Here is a 21,833-nt window from a genome sequence, read left to right as displayed (position 1 = left end):
GAGTCACCATCCCTGGATGCGTTTAAAAATCATTTGGATGTGGTGCTCAGGGATATGATTTAGCAGAGGATTGTTAGAGTTAAGGTAGTATGGTTAGGTTGTGGTTGGACTCAATGATCTTTAAGATCTTTTCCAGCCTGAGATTCTATGATTCTATTACCTGTGAAATCTTTCATGTTGCAACTTGCTGGCTGATCAAAAAATGTATGCTTCCTTCACATTTCCAAAATGCACAGAATGTTTTGTAATTCATCTAATCTTGAATGCTACCTTTGACTGATTGCAGGAAAGTAAACGGTTGATTAGTTGTTTTTTTCCTAATAAAGTACACATGTTGATGAATGCTAGTAGAAGTTGTTGTGATTACTGAAGAAAGGTTAATACACTGGGAATCTGAATGCTTCCTTCAGCAGAAGTGCAGGAGGAAATAAATCTGCTAGAACAGAAACTGCTTTTATTTGAAATCACATATTTTAACATCTAGTGGTGTGATGTGCTTTTGTTTTTTCCTTTATTAGATGTATGTTCAGGATGCCTACCTATAAAATCTTAAAAAATTAATTGCTGCAATTATTCTATTAAACTCATTCAAAACAGGCAAAGAATGGGCTTTTGATACCAAAAATTGCTGTAACTATTGGAAACTTCTTCCATTCTCTCCTCTTTGTATCCAGCTAGCAGCACTGTCCTTTATTTATTGTCATCAATAAGAAAAAAATTTTCTTCCACACATCAGACATCTGTAAGTGTCACATGGTTAATCCTCTCACTTTAATAATGAATCTGGCATCACAAATTTCTGGGTATGTCAGAAGAGAAGGTGCTGCCATATCTTTGAGTTTATGTCACTGGAAGCAGACTTTTTGCTGGTATTGTAACGTTATTTATAAATACTCATTTAACTTCTATGTTTTTATCTTCCTCTTTCTGACTAGAAGTGTCATGAGTTGCAACTCATGTATGCAGAATGTGTACCTTCCCTTTTTCTTTGTTTCCTATAATTTAATTGACTCCAGTTGGACAAACCAAATAAACTAAAAAAATCCATTACAGAAACTATAATAGCCCAACACAAATCTTTCTCATCTAGCTTTGTCATCATTCTTAGTGCAGTTCCTTCTCAAGATAGCTCTGTTTGCATTTGTATCCTCTCTGTGTCCTTGGATGTCCTGCAAACCAGGGCTCCCGATGAAGCAGAAACAGGAACATCTTTTTAGTGATGTTTCCGTTTGCAAGCCCCCCTTCTTGCAGAAGTTTCTCAGAGCCTACATGCAGAGGAGGATTTTTACAGGAAGGCTGCATTTAGGATGTAATCAATCCCTTTCTTGTTTTCTCCCACTTACTTCTTACTGAAAATAAAAGGACCGCTACCCTTTTCCACATCTATTAGGCAGCCCTACACTGTAGCTTTTTGCCCTGATTTTCTGGGGGAACTGCTGAGTAATGCTTACTCTCAGTTCCTAAATGCTTTCATCTCATATCTTTGGTTTTGAGAAGCTGAACTATGCTGTATTTTAATGGCTAGAATGTTAATATTTTTGGAGTTGATGGAGGCTTTGAATGCTGGGGAAGATGTCATGTTCTGTACAGATTCAGGATAGAGAAGAACCTGGAATGCTAGATACTAAGATCTAGTGAAATACTACCTATTTCTACAGTTCTGCAAACTTGTGTTTGTTAGGTTTGCTTTGTGGGTTTCATTCTGTACCTTTCCCTTTGATAGCAAAGCAGTTCTTTCTCATCAAAACACTATTTCCATGCTGCTTGTAGTATCATATAATCATCATACACTACAACTAACTTCATTGTATCAACCACTTCACCCCAATACCTTTTTTTTCCTTAATTTAAAGCCATTCTTTAGCTAAGCTATGTGAGAGTCAGAAAACAACAGACAGAATTTGATCTTTAGCCAAAAATAGAGAACACAAGGAAAGACTCTGAGAACAGTGATGAGTATTGTCCTGTAAGCCTTAGGCTGCCTTGGTTTTTCATGTTTAAGAAGGAACTTTCTTATTAGTCACTAACAAAACCCAATCATCCAAGACTGAAAAATAGTACTTTCTTGCAAGTTTGAAGCACGTTAGCAAAGTTATAAAACCCTTCAAAGTAATTGAGGGGTAAGGGTGGAAATATCAGACCTATTTTATGACAATGCTGCCAGATGCTTTGATAAATCTACTGTAAATTCTACTTACATTATTCTAAACAAAGATTACTATCCACTTTCTGTTCTTCGGATATTTCATTTCTTTCCTTATCTCACAGGTTCTTTTCATAGCATTCAGTAAGGAATTTATTAGTAATGTATCAGATTTCCTGGTAAGATATGGTCCAACAAATATTTTCATTACATTTTCTTTTTTTTTTTTTTTCACATAATCTTTTTCCTTTATCACTTTCACAGTCTGTTGTGAGGAGGTTTTCACTGGAGTGTTACTAGTTTCATCTATCTGAAATAGTGTATACTAGGCAAAAAATAATATGGAATAGTTTTGTATCTCATTACATGACTGTCTGAGGCAAAACTTTTTTGTGGTGCACCCTATTTGTTCTTCATTTCCTTGGAGTCGTTTAAAAGAGTCAATTATTTTGTTTGGAATACCTTTTGCTTAGGCGAAGAATATAATGAGGTATTAAGTGAACAATAAAGGGAAAACAGAAAACTGAATGAAAAATCAGAAAGATAATGAAGTTATCAATGCACAAATAGGTTGGGGTTGAATTTAAGCTGATGAAAATGATTTGGAATATATACCTGGAGAATGTGCTTTGAGTATCCCAGTTGTCTCCCAGCTAAAGCAGGAGTTTGCACTGCACATCTAGCCTACCACTGAGCTGGGAACTTGCCTAGCTACCCTCAGACCATCCCCAACACTACGGCTCAGTGGAGATTACTTCCCCTCATATTTTCTGGAATAACCTCCTGTGCAATTTTTAGCTAGTAGAAGTGACACAGCTTATTTTAAGGGCTTTTAAATAGCAGGCTTTTTAAAATGTTTTTTTAAATGTTATTTTGAAATGGATTAAAGTGAAAAGTGGTTTTAAGTTGAAGGAAAGATTTAGGTTGGATGTCAGGGGGAATTTCTTTACTATGAGAGCGGTGAGGTGCTGGAACAGGCTGCCCAGAGAGGCTGTGGATGCCCCATCCATCCCTGGAGGTGTTCAAGGCGAGATTGGATGGGGCCCTGGGCATCCTGGTCTAGTATTACATGTGGAGGTTGGTGGCCCTGCATGTGACAGGGGGGTTGGAGATTCATGCCTTCCAACCCTGGCCATTCTGTGATTCTGTGAAAATACAGTATTTGGCCAGAGTCTCTGTCCAAAACAAAGTGTGTGAATGCACCAGAGGAATTACCACAAAAGCCCAAAAGTCAGGCTTTAGTGTAAAGGGCAAAAATCTCACAAGAAGCCACGATCCCTGTAAGAATCTCTCAGTAATATTTTTATCATAGACCATATCATATAACTAACCCAGGATCTCTCACAAACCTTGCATCCTCTTTTTCAGCAGAGCTAGCTAGGCAGGTGCAGATTTTCATTATATCTATGAAATGCTATGTTATTTTAAATATTGATTTTATTATTCATTAAAAATATTTCTTCTGTCTGCAGTTGGAGATACTAGCTATTGCTGTCTGCATAATTTGTTGAGTGGCATCTCCGTCATAGAAGATAATGAAGCATAAACAATATAAAGTAACTTACAGTAGTAAAAAGAGGTACTTCCAGCTTTCATTAAAAGAAGGATGTGACAAATCTGTGCTGAGGACAGTCACTTCATGATATCTCCTGAACACTCAAGTAGTAACCCATGGGGAGGTATCAGGATTATCCTACGATCAAGCTGGGAATGTTTCTGTGGAAATCAATAGTGTATATCCAGGTGAAAACTTCCTGCTTTGCTACAGACTGTTAAGAACCTTGCCTTTAGCTCTTCCCCAGCTCACTCTACAGGGATGTTTCTTTATAGCAAGCACCAGGTTACTTTTCATAGTAACTCAAAGACATTATATCATACAAAGTCAACTTCAGCTACCAACATCAAATGAAACTTTAATCAAACTCAACAGTATTTGAATCATTTTTTTCAGTGGGCCCCATCAGAAGTGAGTTTCTGTAATCCCGGTTCACTCTGGGAACCATTTACTCCTGGCCATTAAATGGCTGGCTCCAGACATACTGCTCATCCGGCGCAGATCCGCGCACTGCAAGCAATGATCCACTGTCATTATTTCATTTCCTCTGATGCTTAGAAAAGAAAATGCAATTGCCTTATTTTAATCTAAATTTCTGCCGTAGCAGTAAAACAGAAACAATAATTAAAACCAGGAGTGAAAACAAGACCACAAATAGTTACAAATACTGATCTTTGTTTCTTTCCTGGCTCTCTGGAAGCCAGTCACAAGGAAGGACTAGTATTGCTAGCCGGTCTTCCTTAAGGAGAAGCAGGCAGAACAGAATAACAAATGGTTTAAATGTGACACGGTGTTCTCAGTTTCAAACTTGCTTTGTTCTTGCAGCACATGGATATGTCAAGGAAGAAAGTAATGTTCAGAGTCCTAAAGAAAAGCTCAAAGAAATACACTTTGTGCTTGCATATTAAAATAGTGAGAAATCCCTGAGTTACCAAAACTGTGTTAATAGCAGCATCATTATCAGCTGAAATTCATTCAGGAACTGCTAGAGCAGTAGGATCTTCAGCAATGCCATTTTTAATACTTTTTATGTGGAGGCAAATTTTGTTAGTCTTTGTCTAGTCTTTTAGAGATTAAGAAAACAAATGAGAAAATTCTTAAACCAACCTCACTTTTTTAATGCAGGCAGTGAGATTCATACTGCACCAGCAGATCGAGGGGAAGAAAGAAACCACAGCCTTTATAGTACGGTTATTCAAATTAGCAGAATGTAAGTTCTTCCCATTTCATGGTGCTCAGTACTGGAAAATATTAGCAGGGAAGTCCAGGAATCAGGCAGCCCCAGCAGCTGTTAGCAAGACAAAATGATGCTGCAGCAGAGGCTGCTGCTGTAGTTTGTGACCTTTTGGATGTGGGAATTGTAGGCTGACAGGTATCCATCTTGGTCCAAGAGGATGTGGTTCACAGCTGTACCGGTACCACAGTTTTTGAAGGTCACTGAAATATTCTGCTGCAAAGGAACTCTCCCAAAAGCGGTGACACCAGCACACTCAAGATGTGTGCTGAGAGTTGCTGCATACTGACTGTGAAAGACCAAGAAAAGCTATGAGCACTCGCATTCTTCATTTCTAGGACTCATTTGAACATGTATTGTGCCCACAGTTCCATGTTCTTGAAACAATAAAGGATGAAGAAAGGGACTCGGACAGAGATGGGTGTGTGAACATCATGCAGCTCAACAAGGCCATGATCAAGGTGCTGCAGCTGGATCAGTATTGCAGAAATTGAACAGACCAGCAAGGCAGAGTTAGAGGCTGAGCAGCAATCAGGGCAATCCCAAACATGGATACAGGTTGGGAGATGAGTAGAATGAGAACAACCCTGTGGAGAAGGACGTTGGGGTACAACTGGGGAAAATATCTGACTGTGAGCCAGCGATCTACACTTGCAGCCCAGAAAGCCAACCATATCTGGGCTGCATCAAATGAAGTGCGACCAGCAGGTTGAAGGAGGTGGTCCTATCCATTTACTCTGCTTTTGTGAGACCCCCACCATAAGTACTGCTTTCAGCTTTCAGGGCTCTAACATAAGAAGGACAGGGACCTGTCGGAGTGAGTTCAGAGGAGGTCCATGAGGATGGTTGAAGGGCTGGAGCACCTCTCCTAGGAAGATTGGCTGAAAGAGTTGGGGGTTATTTAGTTTGGAGCCTCTGGGAATACCTTATAGCTGTCTTCCTTACTATAGTAAAGGGGGCCTTTATAGAAAAGACAAAGAGGCACTCTTTAACAGTGATGGGACGAGGGAAAACGGTTTTAAACTATCAGAAGATTGAGGTTAGAATCATAAAATAGAATCATATAATGGCTTAAGTTGGAAGGTATCTTAAAGACTATTTAGTTCCAGCCCCATGCCTTGGGCAGGGTTGCGACCGGGCACAGGCTGCCCAGAGAAGTTGTGGATTCCCCAATCCCTGGAACAGCTAAACGCTAAGCTGGATGAAGCCTTGGGCAGCCTGATCTGGTGAGTGGCTAACCTGACCATGGTAGGGGATTGGAACTAGGTGATCTTTAAGGTCTATTTCAACTCAAACCACTGTTTGATTCTATTCTTTGTTGGAAAGATTTTCTGGAGTACATCTGATCCAGTGCTCCCCTCCTCAAGCAGGGTCACCATTCTATGAATCTCTAAACACCTGCTACATGCTGAATTGAAGCTAATAAGTTGGGTTAGATAGAGTCTTTGTCTGCCTTAATATGCCCTTACCTGGATCACTTTACAGAATTTTCTCTTAGATGATACTGTGAACAATATGCTCTGCTCAAAGGATAATTTAATTAATTCCTTCTATAATGAAACTTTAGAAACTTTCTCAAGTTATGGATGGTCCACTATATCTAATTATATCTCTACATTATGCATAATTTAGATGCTATAAGTATTATTCTATTTTCATCTTGCTGCCTGAGGACTTGATGAACTTGTGCAGTAGCTGCTCTTGAAGTAGCAGGGGTATGGCTGTTCTGTGGAGGGGGAGCTTGGTCATATAGTGAACCAGTGCTCTCAGTGCCTGCTGGAAAGCCAGTTATTTGTAAAATTACACGCAGAGCCATTTCTACCAAGGCCAAATAGATAATGTTCATGCCAACACTTCTGTAGTTGCCCGTTGGAATCTACGGTTCACAAATAGACTGAGGACAGGACTAAACCTGAGGTACAACCCTGGATCTCTGAATTCAGAATTTAAATGAAACTAATATCCAGTTTAGAATTCCTTAGGTCTAGCAAATAACATTTCTGCAATGGACTTAGGAGATTTCTGATAAAACCACCAGGCATATTTTATTCAAAAAATGGTTCTGAAAGTTTTAACAGAAACAATGAAGCTGTAAACGCAAGTAAGTTCTGAAAGTGGCTGTAAAAGACAATCTAAAGAAGATATTATTGGAAAGGTATCATAGGCATTTACTGAGTAGATTGTGGATAAGGATTCTCTTACTACTGTTATTGTTATTATCCATTTCAGAAGGTATAATCAGCCTTTGATTTCCTTTCAAGTAAGTCTGTAGTCTTCTTTTATCAGGTAGCTCTGATGGAAATTGAAGGAAAGGACTACCCGGTTCAGTGGATCCATCTAAGAACTGATAAGACCTGTGTGACTCATTTCAAGAGGAGAGGATGGGTGTCAAAGAATTCCTCCTCCATTACACACAAATATACACACAAAACACAGTGTTCGCAAAAAAACAGTAGTTCGTTTAAAGTAAAATTTAGAATTGCCAAAGGCTTGATTAAAGCAAAACAAAATTTTTATAGATTTTCCAGAAAGTTTTAAGAAATATGATCTTATTTAGCTACTGAATAAATCCAGAGTTAATAGAAGTCTTTGCTGTGTGTTGTGTTCCCATATCATATCATATCATATCATATCATATCATATCACACCAATCTTATCAGATCATAGAATGGCTTAGGTTGGGAGGGACCTTAAAGACCATCTGGTTCCAACCCCCTACCATGATTGATTGCCACCCATTGGATCAAGCTGCCCAGGACCCTGTCCAACCTGGCCTTGAAAGCTTCCAGGGATGGGGCATCCACAGCTTCTCTGGTCAGCCTGTGCTCCCTCTGAGTGCAAAACTCCCCTGTAACATTTAACCTAAATCTCTCCTCTTTTAGTTTAAAACCATTCACTCTTGTCCTGTCACTTTCAGAACCTGTAAAAAAATCCCTCCTGTTCATTAGCTCTGTTCAAGTACTGGAAAGCCTCAATGAGGTCTCACTGGAGCCTTCTCCAGGGTGAACAACCTCAGCTCCCTCAACTTGTTTTCAGAGGAAAGGTGCTCCAGCCCTATGCTCATCTTCATGGCCGCCTCTGGAGCTGCTCCAACAGCTCCATATCCTTCTTGTGCTGGGGGCACAATATTTATAAAGGTCTCTATAAGAACATTTCTAGAGTAAAAATACTTAGAGCTTCAAAGTTCTCTGGGCACTGAATTGCTGCAAGTTTCAATGGGAAGCACCAAAATAGCCGAGATGTTCCAGACCTAAGGAATTATTTGACATAATATTAAGACATTGAAATCTGGGACCAGAACTCATTTGCTGCTATCTATTACTCTGCCAGAAAAAAAAAGGTGGAAACTGGCACTTGCAAATTATATACTATATTCGTTCTCGTGCATAAGTAACTTCCTTATGAATCTTAGTCAAAAGTAGAGTAGTTTCAAAATTGTGGTATGCTTGACTCATCGAGGGAGGGTATGGAAAAGAAATTACTCATGTTATTTTTTGTTAGAACCCATCCCGGTTCCTCACCAAAAGCAAGAAGCACGGCACTTAGAAGATCCTTCATGTACTTTACAGGAAGGTCTGTAAGTAATACTTTAGGATAGTATCAAGTAATGGTGGATAGTAAAGATGGAGGGGGTTAGTTCTTCTAAGGTAAAAGAACTTGCTTTAAGTTAGTTGTTTCCACCTTACTGATTGGATGGTCTATTCCTAAGTTTTGTAAACAGCATAGAGCTAGGCTCTTCCTATAATACAGAGATGTAAAATACAGGGGAAGGGACTGTGTAGCCCTCCTTGACAGTGGTATTTTCTAGAGTTGTTTTCTTCCAATAGGAAAACTACCGTTTTATTTTCTGAAACTGTGCCCCTATTCCTGCCTTTGCTTTAAGAGAAGCACGTCTGTGGGTCTGCTGCATCAAGTCCTCCAAACTGTCCGCAGCAGCACCCTTGAGAAAGCATGACTTCAAACTTGTTGTTCTTTCTGTAGCTGCCCAGATTCTACAGTTGCTCGCAATACGTGCTATGTCCTGTTCTGAGCACTCAGCTCAGCCAACAAGTACCCGTGCTTACAAAGGAGAAACAGAATATTTGATACAGCTGACTTTAAATAGCTGTCTCTGAGCAGTCTGGAGGCTTTTTGTAGTAAATACAGGGAAGAAGCTCTCATAGGATGCAATTCATGTCACACAAGCATGGGCTTCTAAATCAGGTCTAAAGTTTGGCTCTGGAAAGCTGTGCTTCTCACTGACATTGACACAGGTAGTTCGGATGTGAATATTACAGTTTTGACATCTGGTGTTAGATCACATTTAACTAATTTGTAGCATCTTAAAGACCTGATGATATCTCACAAAGTTCATAATTTTCCTGATCCAGTGTTTCAAAGAAGAAAAAGATATCTTGATCAGTTATGATTTTTTACTTGTGTTGTTATGCTTTTTGATGGGGCCCTTTTTTTTGTATGTTATTGTATTTCTGTGGCTGTGTTTTTTACTCTTTCAAATTCCTAAGTGTATACATTTAATATTTCAAATGTATTTAAATCCTCACCTGTGTTTGTTGTATAAAATATGATTTACTCTCCTTCCTCCTGCAGAGGACCTAAGAATGTGAACACAAGAAATGGCAGGCTACTAAGGAAACCCTGAGGTAGTTCCATCCATCTTGATGGATTTTTGATTGGACTTCTATTTCTTTGCTGAATGCCCTGCATTAACCAAGGGAAGTAATGTGAGACGACCTCTTGTATTTTTGTCTCTTGCTAAGACTAGTTTATCATCGTATTTTTCTGATGGTATCCAAAAAAGGGAAGTAATTCTCTTACATTTCAGTGCAAGAGAATTTCCCAGCTCATCCAGGCTGGGAAAGCAGGCTGCTGACACTGCCAAAAAAGGAAATATTTGTTTTTATGTTCTTATTGTGCCCTTTTTCCTAATTCCTGTGTAAAATCCAAATTGGATTTATGAGGCAAAGAGCGCTGTGTAGCCAACACTTTACCATCAAGGAGGTGTAAGTCTCCCATTCCACCTGATCTCTCCCTTTTGTGGTGACTTGTGCTCTGAGATTGGGGCACAGCACGGCTGTCTGCACAGCCACGCTCCTACTGAACTCTTTCAAATAAAGCTGTCCTGTGGAGAGCAGTGTCTTCACTGCCAACCATAGAATCGTAGAATTGTTTGATTTGGAAGGGACCTTAGAGGTCATCTAGTCCAATTCCTGTGCAGTGAACAGGGACACCCACAGCTACATCTGTTTGCTCAGAGCCCTGTCCAGCCTCACCTGCAGTGTCTTCAGGGATTTGGTCTGCCATAGCCACTTGCTGTGTTGACTGCTATAGTTACATGGATGTTCCTTGTATTTGCAAGAGAGTATTTCTGAAACTGTTTCTACCCAGGCTATTGCTTGCTTAGGAATTACAACCAGACCTAAATTTACAATGTATGGGTGAATCACCCATGCAAACTCTTTTCTTAATATAATGGAAGAAGCTACTGTTTCCTAGAAATTTATAGTGAGAAAAAGAATCACAGAATCACAGAATGGCCAGGGTTGGAAGGGACCTCAAGGATCATGAATCTCCAACCCCCCTGTCACATGCAGGGCCACCAACCTCCACATGTAATACTAGACCAGGCTGCCCAGGGCCCCATCCAATCAGGCCTTGAACACCTCCAGGGATGGATGGGGCATCCACAGCCTCTCTGGGCAGCCTGTTCCAGTACCTCACCACTCTTCCTGTAAAGAATTTCCCCCTGACATCCAACCTAAATCTTCCCTCCCTCAACTTCAAAACATTTCCCCTTGTCCTGCTATTATCTGCCCTTTCAAAGAGTTGACTCCCCTCCTATTTGTAGGCTCCCTTTAGGTACTGAAAGGCTGCAATGAGGTCACCATGCAGCCTAACTGTTGCAGTGCAACTTAGCTATTTGTAATGGGACTTAGTAATTTAATAGCTTTCATGAAATATTTTGGGTGGTGGATATAAGTTATAAATGAAGACAGACAGCAGGGACAAACCTTATTTAGCAAAGCTTGACAAACACCATCACATCTTTAAGCCTTCTTCCTGTTTTGGCACAGATGTAACTCAGAAAAACCTGGTGCTAATCCATATAGTGGAAATTGAGCTCTGATTGCTCATCAGAATAAGGGGCTGAAGCAGGGTCAAATCAGTGGTGAAGACGACCATACTGCTTGGACAGTGACCACAAAATAACCACGGTAGGCAGGGAAACAAATCATACATGGTGTGAATAGGCATATACAACAATGACACAGCTTTAGCTGAAAGCTTGTGGCTGAGCTGGAAAAACATTTTCTAGGGATGCTCGATGCTATGCACTTATTTTTCCACTTATTTCAAATCTGTAGGCAATATCTGAAATATCACAAGCATGAACTTAAATACCTCTTAACTACATTGCCTTAATCTCAGTACATCACAAGCCTTAAGAAGCATGAACCAAATTCCTTGCTGGAAAGAATTTGTTCTCATAATTACTCCTGCCAGCATGCCATATGGTGGATGAACATCATACTTCCAGATTTGAGTAAGAACTTCCCAGCAAGGGAAACTAAAGCATAGAGGGTTTCCCCTTGGGTTCTGCAGGAAACCCAGGTTCAAAGGCAGTTTCCAGCTCCCCTCTGTGGTGCATGCCACAAGAAAACTATGGTGGAAAGACTTTGGCACTTAAAAAGAAGAAACTGCTTTTCCAGACAAATTCTTTCCTTATGCTACATTAATAAAGGTAGCAGTGCCACATCGGTACATGATATGGGACAGAAGAAAAAACTGCTTTGCTTCAGACTGCAATGAAATGAAGGCTTTGTTCCTGTCACCCTCCTGGTAGAATTCCTATCTGTGCCCAGCAGCTTTAGGAGAGTTTTCGTGGTTTATGTTTTCAAAAGAAAACAGTCCAGAAAGCTCTCAAGGTTTGTCTTTGAGCACGGGATTAGCCTCTTTCACTGAGGCACTGAGCTCACTGATTTATTTCTAACTCTGAGCCAGGAGGTTATTTTCCCTTCTGAAGCACTCACAGCTGTTCAAGAATTTTTGGTCTCCATAATTTTTTAGGCCTCCACTTTTCATCCTTTGTGTGCTTCTCCTGCACTCAATATTTACTTCTGCTGCTGATGTCCTATGGAGAAAATAGAGCACCCAGCTGAGGTGCTGAGTCACGGCTCAGCCCTGGCACTGCTGAGATCAGGGACAGGCTCTGCAGGAGTCAGGAATGCGTGCAGATTTTCCAACCTTCAGCCATCAGGCAGACACCTGAGTGTTTGCCACAGGCTCCAAAAACCGATGGATGGCTCCTATGTCATTTACCTAAAGTCTATTTAACATTGACAAGAATGAACAACAACCATACATACAAACACACAAGACTGATTGAGAACAGCAATGCTGTAAAAGAAAACGCAGATACTCTCAGTATCTTTGCATAATGTTACATAGATGCGAAAAGTTTTTGCAGTTGATTTTTTATGACTTCTAAAATCAAGAACAGAACTCCAGGTCTGTTCACTGCCAAAGGTTACCTCTCTTTGATGTACAAGAATGTGCAGCAGTGCTTAAAGATCCTGAAAAGCTGGAGCCTGGTTTCCTGTGTGCTGCCTCCTCTCCCCACTTTGCTTACACCACTTTCCCAAACACATGGGGACTTCTACATACATCTGCTGAACACTTCCTGGACAGTCATTAAGTAATTTCTCTCCTGTAAAAGAGCTATTGTGTGCTATTACTCACAGCTGAGGCCCTGGAGGGAAGCAGCCTTCCCAAGCCTGTGCCAGGGACTGAGACCACTCTGTTGCTGCCCACCTCCCATCCTTGCTGGGGTTGGGAAGCACCCAGAGTCTTCAGCATTTCTCAGGGTATCCTTCAGCACTGGGGAGGATCTGCCTGCCCTGCTCATCCCCTGCTCCTGTTGCATTCACAGCCAATGGCAACAGAAAAAAAACAAAACCGGTAAACAGTAATAAGGAGAGGAAGGGGAAAATGGCACAGTAAATGCTGGCAGAATTCATAAAGTCAAATGCCAGAAAAATACAGCATGTCTATAAAATAATTGTTTGGTTCCTGGCTACCTGCTGTGTTCAAGCTAAACAAAAGACAAAGTAATATCTTCAGGATGTATTTGTGAAGGCAACTGTTCCTTATTACAGGGTAAAATTGAAACAGTTTATTTTATTTAATTAGTATCTTATTTGTTCTAGTATGTTAAAAGGCTAATAAGCATATAAATTAGGAAAGAAAGGCACTAAAAATGTATTACAAGGAAGCAGGAAAGATGTGAATATGGAGCAAATACAGTCTCCCATCAGATTGAATTAATTTACAGTGTGGGCATGCTGTAGGCAGAGAAGAAGGTGAGAAGAATGAGCAATTAGAGTTAACCATATATGTGGGCCAATATGCTGTCCTAGGAGAGACCCAGTGAAGGAATAATGCCTCTGAGACTCGGTCTGTACTGACCTACCTCCAGCGGAAGGAGAAGCCCTCCATCCTCCTTCCTTATCTCTCACTGTTCCCCATCTCACTGCTTCCCATCTCTCTTCTCCCCATCTCACTGCTCCCCATAATCATCCCCTACACACTGGTATATGTGGAACATGTTGCCAAGAGAGGAGGTTGGATGCCCATCCCCAGAGACATTCAAGGCCAGGCTGTACAGGGCTCTGAGCATCCTGCTCTAGCTGTAAGTGTCCCGGCTCATTGCAGGGGAGTTGGACTAAATGACCTTTAAGGGTCCCTTCCAACTCTAACTGTTCTATGATTCTATGATTCTATCTATACTGAGATTCAGATTTGGGTCTCATTGGGGCAGTTCAGCTGCCACATGAGTCGGATCTGTATTTTTCGTGATGTGAAGCTGTCAATCAAATATGCCCTGTTGTCAGTACTGTGACCCCGCATCTAACAGCATTTTTGTTTTCCTTTCTTTTTAGTTCGAGCCTGTTCAGTGTCAGCAACAATCAGAAGAAAATGGGAGTATTTGCCTTGGCAGCCCAGAAAGCCTGGGGAGTGTTTGTGTCAGAAAGGAGGCTTGGCTGGAAGTACCTGATACAGCTTTTTGCCATTTGCTCTGCAGTTGGCTTCCTCTTAAGCGTTCTCCTCTTTCTTAGCATCCATGTCTCCTTGGAGCAGCAGTCCACGGGTCTCTTGCTGCTTTGTGGCCTCGTCTGGGTCTCACTCTCCAACGCTCTCTGCTTCTCCAAGCACCTGCGCTGCTTCAGTGCCCTATTCCTTCTCTCCTGTGGGCTGCGGGAGGGAAAGAATGCTCTCCTTACTGCTGGTACAGGTGTTGTGGTAGCTGGCAACATCCAAAGCATTTTCCACAACCTAAAGGTTCTGACAGACAGCATAACCTGCCATTTAGAGTATGAGAAATTTGACTTGATAAAATATTACATTGAGGCTGTAAAATGGATTTACGAGATGGCCAATCTTCCTACCAACGCACTTTCTGTGACAATAAAGCATGAGTTTACACCATCTTACTCAATTTCGGATGATACACTGAAACAAGAGCTGAATGACACAAAACAAGAAATCCAGAGAGTTGCTAACCAGATATCTTTTATGCTGAATATATTGCCCTGTATAGGCCAGAAAGTATTGCCCATAGTGGGGATTCTTTTAGTTTGTTTTGGAACTGTGCTTTTTATCAAACATTTTGTGGGCTCTCATAATGCCAAGTTTAAGAATACTTATATCACAAAACGGTTCATCACATTTGATGAGCATCAAAAGCAACAGCAAAGGCCATGCCTTCTGCCACTTAACAAAAAGGAAAGAAAGAATTACGTGACAATCCCATCTTTCAGCTTCACAAGGAAGGAGAGAAAACAGATGCAGCATTTTTTTCTCCCTGTATTTATTCATCTTTGTGTCTGGCTTCTGTTTGCTGCAGTAGATTATTTGTTTTATTGGCTAATCATTTATGTGAATAAACATCTCCAAGAATTACCAGATCTGGAGATTCAACTCAGACTTTCTCAGCAAGTAAGTACTTATCTGTACTTTATATTTCTCATTTTAACTTAGTGTTGAAAACTTTCCCTTCATTTTCAGCAGCTGCAGGAGCAGAAGCAGAGCCAATAACTGACAGTTTCTTCATGGCTTTGTAATTTATACGTTTGTTTGAAAGAGGACCATTGCCATTACAGCTACATATATAGGTGGATGCAGAAGCACTGCTCATCAAATACTGAGCCAAGGGGATGGGCATGCTCTGCTCCATGGCGTTACTCACAAAGAATGTCTCCCCAGCAGAGGATCTGAGCAGATTCATGGGGGTGGGAATAAATTAAACCACTGCAGCCAGAGCAGTTAAACATTCTTCTGGCAGAGCTACTAAAAATGTAATTGTAGGACACTGCCCCAGGAGAAATGGGGAAAATGCAGTTTGAAATATTTTTAAAATAGCTAATAAATACATTGTTATTCATAGGCACTGGATGGTTTAGACCATTAATGGACCTTAGGAAATGTGAATATCCAATAGGAGAAATATTATAAAGGAGGGAACCAGTACTATCTTCAACTCTCTTTTCCCCTTTTTCTTGTGCAGAAGAATGGTCTTATCATTGTCATGAACGAGCATATTGCAAAGAATGATCTTTTGAAGATCTCTTTGTTTAAGAATAACTGCATCCCTCAGCCAGAATTCCACCTCTCCACGACATGGCTCCAGCTTGGAATAATCATCTTCTTCTTAATCATTTTTGGGTTATCCTCTGGCCTCTTGACCCAGCTTAAAATACTTGTGTCAAATTCATTTTATCCTGACGTGGAGACAAAGCGGATACAATATTTACATGCAAAATTACTCAAGGAAAGAGCAAAGATACAACAGAAAGCTGTCAAGAATGTGTTTGCTAGAACGGTAAGCCATCAGCACAATGGAAACAATCTCCTTCTCTCAGCATCGTAGGCAGACTCCTATCCAGGAAATACCTAAAGGCTGCTTAATTTAAAGTATGTGCTGATAGACTTTAAGCAGTGCTTGCCTACACAAGGGCAGGAGACAACTTGCCTACTGGTAAAATTAGATTACAAAACTGTGTTTTTCTGCCTTTCAATTCTTATACATCAGCCACAAAATGGATACACCCCAATGGGTATGTGCTGCAAAGACTTTGAGCTCTAACAGAATTGTAGAAGAGATCTCAAGAGATCATCGAGTCCATCTTGAGGAGAAACTTGTTTTCACAAATGTCTGATAAGCATCTGCAGTACAAAGCTTATTTCTGGAATGCAGATGGCAAATACCAGGCATTTGTGAGCAGACCCTTCGTGCTGTACAACATGTTGTTATTTGGGAAAACAGAAGGTAATATATTTCTGTTTTAAAAGCACAATGGTATTGGAAATGCAAATACCATTAGGAAATAGAAATTTTCAATTGTAAAAACATTAATTCCATATCTAGACATATATATGTAGAAATGGAAAAATACACATGCAAATATTTAAGGCAAACATTTACATGCTGCTGCAGACGTGGCCGTGCTTTTTCTTTTATTCGTTTTTAATAGCTTTCAGTACTGACTATAGTGTCTGAGTGAACTGTAACTCAGAAATACTATGACCTAAAAATCATATTTCTTTATTTTCAGGTCAATTTTTGGCTCCCAATACTTAGGACAAGAGAAACCATAAGGAAGAAAGACAAGGCTGCATTAAAGGACAACATGGTGTGAACAAGACCAAGTGAAAGTTTGGATAAGGCTGGACATATGCTTTTGTTATCTGAATGAATAAATACTTAAAACTTTCCAGTAGCGAATATCAGAAGTTGTTTTCCACCTGAAAAACTGAAAAACATCAAGTATGGGGCAAAAATGACTCTGTCTCTGTGGAAGATGACCACATGAGAGAACACTTCAACAAACTGGATGTGATGGGATACACCCATGGGTGCTGATGGAGCTGGCTGTGCCATCGTGAAGCCATTCCCAATTGTCTTTGTGAGGTCATGGATGCTGGGAGAGACTCCTGAGCACTGGAAGAGAGCAAATTTTACTTCAGTCTTCAAGAAGGACAGGAAGGAGAACCTGTGAAATAACTGGTTGTTCAGCCCCACCTCAGACCCTTGAAAGGTGATGGACCCTGGAATCCATTTCTAAGACAAAAATCAGGCAGGTAACTGGGACATAGCCTGAGCATAATAAAAACTTTTTTACTTTGAAAGTGATGGTGAGATTATGGAGCCTTGGAGATGCTCAAAACACAACTGGAACAGTCCTGGGCAACTCAGAGCAGTGGAATCAGAATGCAACAACCCCAGAGATGGCTACCAGCCCCAGCCACTCTGTGACTCCCTGCCTGTCACAGAAACCTCTGCAGAAAACCTAAGGCATGCACAGCAGAAACTTGTGTTGATTTGCACAAAGCAAATGTGTGCCAACACTAGTGTGCCACTGCACAGATACTGCCACACAGCCATCCTGGTGTCGTGCGCTCAAGCAGACTAAGGCCCTGCACACACACATACCTGTGTGCTGAAGGGGAGCAGAACCACAGGCAGAGAAACATCTGCTCTTCCCTGCCTCCCTACAGCTAAGAGACCGAGAAAAATGGCACATTCTATGCATTATTTTGAATTCTAAAACAAATTCCTCTTCAGGGCCTCAAATACATTAGGGTTCATCCCAATGGCAGAACAGTATGAGGTCTGCTCCTTCTGGGCCCAGTGGTGGAGAGGTAAACACCCACTAACTGCGGTCCTTATGTTGTGCAGCTGTAAGGGTGGGTCTGCCTCTCCTGGCATTGCAGAGACACACTCCTCACTCTCTGCAGCCTCTACAAGGGCTCCCATTTGTTTCTGTCCTGTGAGCTGGAGAAGTTTGGGGATTTGTTGACCTTCAGCTTTCCCCTCTGTGTGTTGTTCAGTTCCTTCCACTGCCTGTTTATCACAGACCTCAAACACGTGGTTACATCTTTTTTCTTCTTCTCCTTAAAAAAAAAAAAAAAGAGTCTACAAGTTACATTAAAAAGACAGCATTCCATCCACAATTACTTCTGTTTTTCTTCTTTCCTACCCTCTTATTTCCTGAATTTTATTTTGGCTCTGTTCCTCTGTCCTCATAACTCACAGTCCTCTTTACCCTTTTGCCATGTTCTCTTCTGCTCCAATAGATCATACTTCCCCATGGATAAAAACCATATATTTTTTTTTCTTTCTGCTGAGTAAAAGTGAACTGTGTTTGAAATTAAGGGTTTTATTTATTCATTTATTGGTTCAATGGAAGTTTTAAACCTTTTTCCTCATAGTGGGCATTGTCTCTAGCTGCCTCTCTAGGGGCTGTCAGAAATGCATCACACCCTCAGTGCTCAGAAAAGCCTGAGGAGAGCTCTGGATTTGACTTTTGACCCCTTCATCCCTTTCCTTCCCCCAGCTCACTGCAGAGCTTAACTTTCTTTTTAAGCACCCTTCACCAGTGTAGGAACTGTTTGATTTACTGTGAAAAATCTCCCAATTGCATCAAATCTGGTTTGCAAAATTAATGAGAGGCTGCCCTGATTGTTTTGTGAATTTAATTTGAAGAGACACATTGGCTCTCCTGACCCTGACACACAGCACGAATAAGGCCATTTCCTACCAACAATTGTGTTTATGGAACTGTCCTCATTAGCACCAGGCCCTGGATTTGGCTTCCTTCATAGCTAAGAGGAAGGGTGTTTTTTGGGTTGCTTTTCCAGTTCTTATTTCACGCGGGCAGCTGGGTGTGCTGAGGCAGAGGGTGCTGGGTTTGGAGCTGCTGACACCCTCCTTGATTCATCCCTGCTCTGTCGGCATAGTGACACAGACTCCTTTGGTTTTTATCACAGTCTAAATGGCTCGGATGTTTTAAAATAAATAACAAAGGAGTAGGCAAAGTCGTTCTTTTAGTTCTGTTTTACATTGCAAATGAAGAAAGTAAGGGTCAAAGGACCACTACTCACTGCTGATGAAATAAGACCTAGGAATGAAGATGTTACTGTCGATTTAGTGAGCACGGGCCTCAAAGTATGGGACTATGCTGCTCCTGAGCACGGGAACAGCTTCCAGCCTGTGTGCCATGCCAGCCCTGCCCTCCAGCGGCCCTGCAGAGCTGCACGCCTGGCGATGCAGCTGGACTCAGCTCTGGGTGCTGCAGCAGGAGAGAAGCATTTAGTGCCCCTCAGCTCTTTGCAGGGAGCTGGGCAATAAATCTACTGTGGCCACAGATTATGAGGATGAAAGAAACATCAGGTATGCCAGATCTCCCAATCTGCTGTTCCTGCTCTCATAATCCTTATTACCAGAGAATGGGGTTCTAGAAATCCCAAATTTCTGGATGGAGAGAGTGACAAAAATATTGTTACTTTTTTTCTTTTCTTATTTAATTGGATCTTAACCTTTCTTTGCAAGAACAGAGGGAACCCAGCAGTGTCCCAGTGAGAAGTGTTAAGCTGTTCTGTGCTTCAGCCCTGGCAAAGCAGATCCTCAACTGCTCCATGCTGAGATCTGCTGCTTCAGAAAAAAATGAAAATAAAAAAGAGTTTAAGGCAGCAATGCCAGCATTCAAAGCAATCAAGATGTAGTCCATTTTGCCCAAGTGGCCAAAGGACAGAAAGAGGAGTCAATGAAATCCAATGTTTTTCTCAGTAGAGGCTGGAGAAAGTGCCTGAATGAGGCAGGAAAGCAATTATTTTACTTCCCTGGGAAAGGCCCAAGGAAACTGTGTGAGCTGCAGAACTCATCTCTAATCCAGCCTTCCAAGGCACTGGGGTGCAGCTGTTGACTTACGAAAGCAGTTATAGCACAGGCCCAGCAACAACTTTGTGCAAATATAAATTGCAGGCTGTAGATAGGATGAGGCTGTAGGACAAACAAGTCTTATAAGGTCTGGAGACCAAGGCAGGGCTGGGAGACCGCTCAGTGCTCCTTCCAGTGCTCCAGTTGATGAACTGTGCTAAAGTAAATGTGTTTTAAAATCATTTTTCTTGCTAAATTACATATTAGCAGTTCTACCATATTTGGTTCTGCTATCACTTATTACTCGTGTTCTGGAACAAGGACCTGGGTAGTTCCAAAATTATATCCCAGGGAAGATCCCACCATTACAGTGCACCCATTATAAGTGGGAAAAGAAAAATAAAAATGTAGGGATTTGGACCATGACAGACTCAACTTCTGGAGTAGTAGTGCCTGGATAATGCAGCTGACAACATTTTGGCATCACACTGATTCTCAGGGTTCATATCCTGGGGCCAGCATGAGCCATGGCAAAATAAATACTCATGAATTTCACAAACCTGATAGGCCTCAAGGATGTGGAGACAAAACAGATGCTTTGATGGAAATTCCAATTCACAGTATGCAGGTAATTTTTTTTCACATCTGCACAATATGTAAATGTCATTGCAATTGGATAGTATGCATTTGTTAAGAACAAAATCTTAAGGCTTCCCCCATAAGGAATATAAGCCATGACAGAGAGCAGAAAACACCATCATAGGGATGAAGAACTATTTGCTAATGGCACCGGGAGAAGCTCCCTCACTTCTAATCTAACAAAAATGTGTAGGAAACAGAAAAAGATACATTTTTCCATGGTTAATATACTTTCATGGCTTTAAAAGCTCAGTTTACATGATGGGTGTTTATATAACTCATAAAACTGCTTGCTGTTATCTTACTGTGAAAGCATCTGGTGTTAGAAAAATGACTAACTTAGTTCCTTCGGGTTGTGTTTTAAACCACTTTGATCTTAGTAAGGGTCCCAAGAGGAAAAAGACATTTGAAAGACCTGGACACCTACCTCCACAGTACCCAAAGGGCTAGTAGCCTTTTTCTCCTGGGTTTCATTTCTGTAATAATTGAGTCACTGTGGCCTTGAGCAACACATTTAAGCCAACGCTGGATGTTAAACATCAGTCAGCTACACATACTCAAACACTTCAGAGCTTTGAGAATTCATAGATCTCATGAGTGTACAGTCATTATATTTATTAGTCTCCCAGGTATATCATGTGATTGCAAGGCTCTAATAATTGTTAAACACTCATCTTAAAGGCTCCATGCAAATTCAAATTATCATTAAAAGTATAAATACATCTCTAGTCCCTGCTTTTTTCCCTTATTCTTCTCAAATTTCTGCTCTTCTTCCAAGGTAGCAAAAGATTAATTTAAAAGGACGGCCACATACTCTTGGTGAAACAAAACATAAGACAGGCATCCATCTTAGCAGAAAGTTTTAGTTATGAAGGGTAAATATAGGCTGGGTGGAAGGTACCTGCAAGGTTGACATCTGCACCCAAATCAGGCATACTGTATGCCTATAATAAGTGGGGTGGCACTGCAAGAAAACTATCCATCTCATCCCAAGGGAGAACAGATCTGGACAAGTTTATCTAGACTGTTTAAGATCCTGCTGTGGAAATGAATAGTGGAGGACCTCATTCTCTTTGTTGTTTACAAAGAGACTAGACATAAACTCACATACAGATCTATTTATCTACAGATCTAGAAGTCTACACAGAATGTGAATTCTACTACCTTTTAACAGTGATTGTGATAGTACTGGATACCTGGTTCTGCCATTCTGTCAAAGAGAGCTGGAGAGCTGGGAGCCTGTGCTAGCTCTTCCTAAACACACGCAATTAACCTCCATCACCTTACAAAGAAGAGTCTCCTTTGCTGTTTAGAGACAGAAGAACTACCAATGTGTTAGAGTTTGTTTCTGTTACAAGCTCATACATCATCATTTGCCTATGAATGTAGCAGGAAATATAAGACTGTCTTCCACTGTCAAATTTAAAAGAACAGTAACTATCACATGCTTTCTGTGTCTGTCTTACAAAGATGAATGTCCCCCATGTGCTTGTTTGGCTTATGGCTTGCACAGAACAGGTTACAGTGCTTCCAAATACAGGACACA

General features: G+C 41.0%; 1 protein-coding gene across 2 annotated transcripts; it reads left to right on the top strand.

Moving 5' to 3' along the window:
- The first annotated feature begins 8,375 nt into the window (after nt 1-8,375).
- On the top strand, nt 8,376-18,702 carry LOC122155145 (dendrocyte expressed seven transmembrane protein). Of its 2 annotated transcripts, none has more exons than XM_042808926.1 (5): nt 8,376-8,505; nt 9,523-9,575; nt 13,872-14,928; nt 15,497-15,811; nt 16,545-18,702. In XM_042808926.1, the coding sequence occupies exons 3-5, from the start codon at nt 13,909-13,911 to the stop codon at nt 16,626-16,628; spliced, it is 1,419 nt and encodes a 472-aa protein (XP_042664860.1). In that variant the 5' UTR covers nt 8,376-8,505; nt 9,523-9,575; nt 13,872-13,908; the 3' UTR covers nt 16,629-18,702. The 2 variants fall into 2 exon arrangements, with proteins under 2 accessions (XP_042664860.1, XP_042664861.1); XM_042808927.1 differs by having other exon boundaries at nt 8,376-8,509.
- Nucleotides 18,703-21,833: the final 3,131 nt, after the last annotated feature.

The sequence above is a fragment of the Centrocercus urophasianus genome, unplaced genomic scaffold (assembly GCF_019232065.1).
Source record: "Centrocercus urophasianus isolate 14NV4802_14NV808 unplaced genomic scaffold, USGS_Curo_1.0 seq_11, whole genome shotgun sequence".
NCBI lineage: Eukaryota > Metazoa > Chordata > Aves > Galliformes > Phasianidae > Centrocercus > Centrocercus urophasianus.
The sequence above is the reverse complement of the archived record's forward strand: the minus strand, read 5'-3'. Positions and strand labels throughout refer to the sequence as shown.

Bases quoted from the DNA above. Each gene is read 5' to 3' on its own strand.
- LOC122155145 (XM_042808926.1), top strand. From the start codon at position 13,909: ATGGGAGTATTTGCCTTGGCAGCCCAGAAAGCCTGGGGAGTGTTTGTG. The intron at 14,929-15,496 runs GTAAGTACTTAT...TTTCTTGTGCAG, and splicing joins AACTCAGACTTTCTCAGCAA to AAGAATGGTCTTATCATTGT. The intron at 15,812-16,544 runs GTAAGCCATCAG...CTTTATTTTCAG, and splicing joins AGAATGTGTTTGCTAGAACG to GTCAATTTTTGGCTCCCAAT.